General features: G+C 49.4%; 1 protein-coding gene across 1 annotated transcript in view; it reads right to left on the bottom strand.

The window, feature by feature from the left end:
- Positions 1–2401: 2401 nt before the first annotated feature.
- MAP6 (microtubule associated protein 6) overlaps positions 2402–6000 on the bottom strand; it is a 39696-nt gene continuing 36097 nt past the window's right edge. The window contains exons 2-3 of the mRNA XM_060235033.1: positions 4382–4595; positions 2402–2719 (exon numbers count right to left, since the gene is read on the bottom strand). Coding sequence (XP_060091016.1) covers positions 2519–2719; positions 4382–4595 — 415 coding nt within the window. The 3' untranslated portion in view covers positions 2402–2518. The remainder of the gene's footprint in view (positions 2720–4381; positions 4596–6000) is intronic.

Raw genomic sequence — 6000 nt, 5'->3', positions numbered from 1 at the left:
GTAGCATCTTAGGGCCAACAAGATTCTGGAAATATGAGCTCTCGAGAGTTCAAACTCCCTTTGTCAGATACAACTAGGAATGAAAGTCCCTATTTGACTCTTGAAAGCTTATATCCCCAAAATCTAGCTGGTCTCTAAGGTGCTACTGGCTCCACTAGTGGACCTCCTGATGGCACCTGGGTTTTTTGGCCACTGTGCGCCAGAGTGTTGGACTGGAGGGGCCATTGACTTGATCCAACATGGCTTCTCTGATGTTCTTCTGTGACACAGAGCGTTGGACTGGAGGGGCCATTGGCCTGATCCAACATGGCTTCTCTTATGTTCTCTGTCTTCTTGGTGCTGGTGGGGGCAACAGTGAGAGGGCTTCTGGAGTCCTGGGCCGACTGGTGGAACTCCTGGTGTCACTTGGGTTTAGGCCACTTTTGGCCTAATCCGTGATGCCTCCTCCTATGAGCTCATGTTCTTATGACTCAAATCTAGCTCTCTAATAATGAAGAAGAAGGGACTGGATTTACGCCCTGCCCTTCACTACCTGAAGGAGTCTCAGAGCGGCTTCCAATCTCCTTTCCCTTCCCCTCCCCACAACAGACACCCTGAGAGGTAGGTTGGGCTGAGAGAGCTCTGACAGAAACTGTTCCTGAGCAGAACAGCTCGGAGAGAACTTGTGGCTGATCCAAGATCACACCAGCAGGTGCATGTGGAGGAGCGAGGAATCAAACCTGGTTCTCCCAGATAAGAGTTCACACACTTCACCACAACGCCAACCTGCTTGCTGCTGGCAGAAGGGTTCTCCACCACTAAGGAAGGAGGAGGAATTTTTTTTGCAAATATCCCCTCCCACTGCAGACCCCATTCCACTGACTATTCCTGGCGCCGTTCTTGGAAGACCATTTCCTATCTGAAGCCAAATTTTGTCACGCCGTCGTGTTCTACGAGACACTATCGAGAGGACGGGGAGAGGCATGGGCGCACTTGCAGACTCCTGACCCTGAAAACTTACTTTTTTGCAAAGGGGCTGAACCTACTGCTTCTTCAGGAGTTTGCATACTTTCGGGTGCCCCCCGCAGCACTCTCCTGTGCTGCATGGGATGGCTTAAGGAAAAGACAGGTGACGGGCAGGAAGGTTTTGAAACAACGAAAAGAGGCTCGAAAAGACCACGGCCTTTTTTGGAGCAGGGACTCCTTTGCATATTAGGCCACACACACCTAGGGTTGCCAAGTCCAATGCAAGAAATATCTGGGGACTTTGGGGGCGGAGCCAGGAGACATTGGGGGTGGAGCCAGGAGACTTTAGGGGTGGGGCCAGGAGACATTGGGGGCGGAGCCAGGAGCAAGGTTGTGACAAGCACCATTGAACTCCAAAGGGAGCTCTGGCCATCACATTTCAAGGGACCAAACACCTTTTTAAATGCCTTCCTTCCACAGGAAATAATGAAGGATAGGGGCACCTTCTTTTGGGGCACACAGAACTGGACCCCCTGGTCCGATATTTTTGAAACTTGGGGGGTATTTTGGGGCGAGGCACCAGATGCTACGCTGCAAATCTGGGGCCTCTACCTAAAAAAAACAGCCCCCCCCCAGAGCACCAGATACTCGCGGATCCATTCTCCATTATTTCTTATGGGAATACATCTCCATAGGGAATAATAAAGTTCCCAGCAGACATTTCCCTCCCCTCCCCCCGCTTTCTGACGACCCTGAAGCGGGGGGGGCCTTCAAACTGGGGGATCCCCTGCCCCCACCTGGGGATTGGCAACCCTACACACACCCCGATGTAGCCAATCCTCCTGGAGCTTACAGAAGGCTCTGTAAGCTCTTGGAGAATTGGCTACATCAGGGAGGTGTGGCCTAATATGCAAAGGAGTTCCTGCTACAAAAAAAAGGCCCTGGAAAAGACATTTCACTTCCTGTTTTCCGTTCGCTGTTTACTTAAACCCTCATTTTGTGTAATGTGTGAACCAATTCTCTTTCTCCAATTTATCTACATCCCTGATGCCCGCTGAAAGCCTGGTTTAGGGATGCTAGCCTCCAGCTGGGACCTGGGGATCTCCCGGAATTACAGCTCGCCTCCAGACTACAGAGATCAGTTTCCCCTGGAGAAAATGGCTGCTTTGGAGGGTGAAGTCTATGGCACTGCACCCCACTGAGGGTCCCTGTTCTCCCCAGGCTCCACCCCCAAATCTCCAGGAGTCTCCCAACCTGGAGTTGGCAACCCTACCCCCCACACCCTGCTGACAAACCTAGTGATCTATGGCACCTTTCCATCTCTGAGGCCCTTCTCCTTTTCTGCAACCGACCCCCTGAAACGACACCTCCTAATCTTCCTTGGGGGAAAAAAAATCACACATTTAAAAAAAAGCTTCCAATACCGTTGGAATACAAGCCGGTTAGAAGCCTCTAATTAATCTTGTGGCCTTTATTATTCTTCAAAAAAGAAAGAGAAAAGAGGCAGCGAGAAAGAGAGAAAGAGAGAGGAGGAAGGAAGGAAGGAAGGAGAGCACATAAAAGGCAGAGAAATTTACTCTTTTGCTTCGGCCAACTTATTGTTCATCTCTTTGCTCTTCTCTTTGTCCTCGGGGTTCGCTGCGCTGGTGGCTTCGGTGCTCTTCTTCTTGGCTGCCCGGCCGGATGCCATCTGCTTGTCTTTGGCTTTTTTCAGCGGTTTATGGCTCGTGGGTGTCTTTTTTGGTTTGGGAGGCTGCGGGCTAGGCTTCTCCACCTGGAAGGGGGGTGCAAGCGATAAACCACCGCCACAGAGAGAGACACGGACGACACACAGAGGGAGAAGGCGGAGGGGGAAAGGGAGTTTAGAGAGGGCTAGCAACGTGGCGGCAGTTTCTGATTCAGTTCGCAAGGACAGGCTTCAGCCTGGAGAGTCTGGACGGGCCAGTCAGGGTTGCCAGCCCCCAGGTGGGACCAAATAAAACAAACCTGTGAAAAATACTATTACGATACTATTACTATTACAAAATAGTGGTAGTAGCTGAGAAGCTCTTGAATTACTGTTAGGAGGCCTGCTTAGAGTGTAGCAATGGAGATCTTTTGGGACTTAGGATTTGGACTATTTGCACACTGTTGTATATATGCGTGTAATTATGCACATGCGGTATGTAAAATAATGAGGTTGCTGAAATGCACTTTTTCCCTTGTATGAATAAAATTTATAATAGTATTTTTCACAGAGTGGTTTGTTTTACTTAGTCGCAACTTCATTCCTCTGCGTAGCCTATTGTGTAACCTCAACCCCCAGGTGGGGCCTGGAGATCTCCTAGAATTTCAATGGATCTCTTGACAACAGCGATCAGGTCCCCTGGAGAAAATGGCTGTGCTGGAAGATGAGTTCTACAGAATAACACCCCACCGTGTCCCTCCCGTCCCCGAACCCCACCCTCTTCAATCTTCACCCCCAAATCTCCAGGAGTTTCCCAACCTGGAGATGGCAGCCCTATGACCAATAAAAAAGGGGTGGGGCAATTCTTAATTTGCCCAGGCAAGAAGCATTCCTCACTAAACTGGTATGGAAGCTGAAGAGATCCCAAAGTATGTAACAGAAATAAAACGTTTGGTGGCAGTTTGGGGCGACTTTCGCATGCCACCATTAAAAAAAAAAAATCAACATTTTTATTAAAGCATTTATTAAGGGTTAGAAGAGCAGGAAAAAAAAATTGGGGAGAAAGAATATTTTGTCAATTGAGTAAGCAATTTTTGATGGCGTCACCTCACATCCAGTGATATTAGATACTCTGTACCAGAAAACCTTAAAGGTGGGTGGGGATGGGTGTCAATAACAACCTTCTAGGACTTTCTTCCAATGTCCATGGTAAATGCCATAAGGAAATTTCTAGAGCAACATGGAGGTTGTGACATCACTTTGAAGTGATCTTCCAGGAATGCCCCCAGTCTCTGTGGTAAAGACCACAGAGATTACAGGGATTCCTAGAGCATCACCACAAAATGATGTCGCTTCCTCCATTCCGCTCTAGAAAGTTCCCCTACTTCTACCGGAGCGACCACAGATACTGGATGGATTCCCAGCACATTAACTGGAAGTCACCTCACATTCCCCAAACTCCATCCTCCCGGCCTCAAAAATGTCCTACCGTCTGCTGGTTCAAGGCTGCAAATCCTAATCCACAGTGACTTTCAACTCTACCCTAAATTTAGCCGAGGGGGGAGACAGTTTATAACTCAAGGCTTAGTAGAGCTGCCCAGACTCGCAATCTTTCCACCAGCGTTTGCAATCCACTGAGCATATTTTTGCACCAGCTCCACCGAAACCAACGACGGTCGTGCAATGCATAGATCTAATTTTCCACATCTTGGCTCAGTGGGGCCAGCAGTGAAGGTGAGCCTACATCGTCCCCCCCCCGTCCCTCCTTACCTTCGGCAGTTCCTTGTAGGGCTCGCTATAAAGGCTGCGTATCCTCCTACGCTCCAACATTTTGTTATCCGCCGGATTCAGCTTCGCACTCTCTGCAGTAAACTGGGTGCTATAGCTGGTCTCTTGAACCATCTTCTCCTCCGGAGGTTTGTACTGGCTCTTGGCTCTGATGGCTTTCACCGGCTTGATGTCTGTCCAAGGTCGGAATTCGTTTCTGGGGAGGAGGAGCGAGAAATGACCAAAAAAAGAAGACGGGCAGGAAATCCCCACTAATAGCATTAATGGGCAGGGGTGGGATTCTAGCAGGAGCTCCTTTGCATATCAGGTCACACCCCGCCCCCCCCCCCCCGATGTAGCCAGTCCTCCAAGAGCTTACAAAAAAGAGCCTTGCAAGCTCTTCGAGGATTGGCTACATCAGGGGGGTGGGGCCTAATATGCAAAGAAGCTCTTGCTAGAATTTCATTCCTGTTGACGGGTACTGTTGGCTCTTACTAAGAAGCTGCCCAGCCTCCCCCCCCAGTTCAGGAACCAATGAAGCCACCTGCTATATACTGGACTCAAGTCCAGCAGCACCTTAAAGGACTGAAACGATTTTTAGGGTATAAGCTTTTGACAGTCAAAGCCCCCTTTGTTAGATAGGGGCCTCCATCCCAGCTTGTATCTGATGAATCCAAGAATCCTCGAGTTGGAAGGGACCTCCAGGGTCATCGAGTCCAACCCCCTGCACAATGCAGGAAACTCACAAAGACCTCCCCCTAAATTCACAGGATCTTCAGTGCTGTCAGATGGCCATCTAGCCTCTGTTGAAAAACCTCCAAAGAAGGAGAGCCCACCACCTCCCGAGAAATCCAAGAATCCTAGAGTTGGAAGGGACCTCCAGGGTCATCGAGTCCAACCCCCTGCACAATGCAGGAAACTCACAAACACCTCCCCCTAAATTCACAGGATCTTCATTGCTGTCAGAGGGCCATCTAGCCTCTGTTGAAAAACCTCCAAGGAAGGAGAGCCCACCACCTCCCGAGGAAGCCTGTTCCACTGAGGAACCGCTCTAACGGTCAGGAAGTTCTTCCTAATGTCGAGCTGGAAACTCTTCTGATTTAATTTCAACCCACTGGTTCTGGTCCGACCTTCCGGAGCCACAAAAAACAATTCCACACCATCCTTTCTATGACAGCCCTTCAAGGACTTGAAAATGGTGATCCTATCACCTCTCAGCTGCCTCCTCTCCAGGCTAAACATGCCCAGCTCCTTCAACCTTTCCTCATAGGACTTGGTCTCCAGACCTCTCACCATTTTCGTCACCCTCCTCTGGACCCATTCCAGCTTGTCTAGATCCTTCTTAAAACGTGGTGCCCAAAAGTGAACGCAAGACTCCAGGTGAGGTCTTAAGGGAGCAGAGTAAAGCTATACCATCACTTAAAGTGATCAAGAAGAGAGCTTTGATTCTTGAACACTTGTACCCCTCAAACTTTGTTGGTCCCTAAGGGGCTACTGGACTTGAATCTAGTTCTTTTGTTGAAGACCAGCATTACCATCTGAAACTAACTATCATATACAGAATCAGATCATTGGTCTATCTCAGGGGTGGCCAACGATAGCTCTCCAGATGGTTTTTTGCC

This window comes from Heteronotia binoei, chromosome 3 (assembly GCF_032191835.1).
Source record: "Heteronotia binoei isolate CCM8104 ecotype False Entrance Well chromosome 3, APGP_CSIRO_Hbin_v1, whole genome shotgun sequence".
In the NCBI taxonomy this organism is placed as follows: Eukaryota; Metazoa; Chordata; class Lepidosauria; order Squamata; family Gekkonidae; genus Heteronotia; species Heteronotia binoei.
Note: the sequence above shows the minus strand (reverse complement) of the source record. Positions and strands in the feature narration are given on the sequence as shown.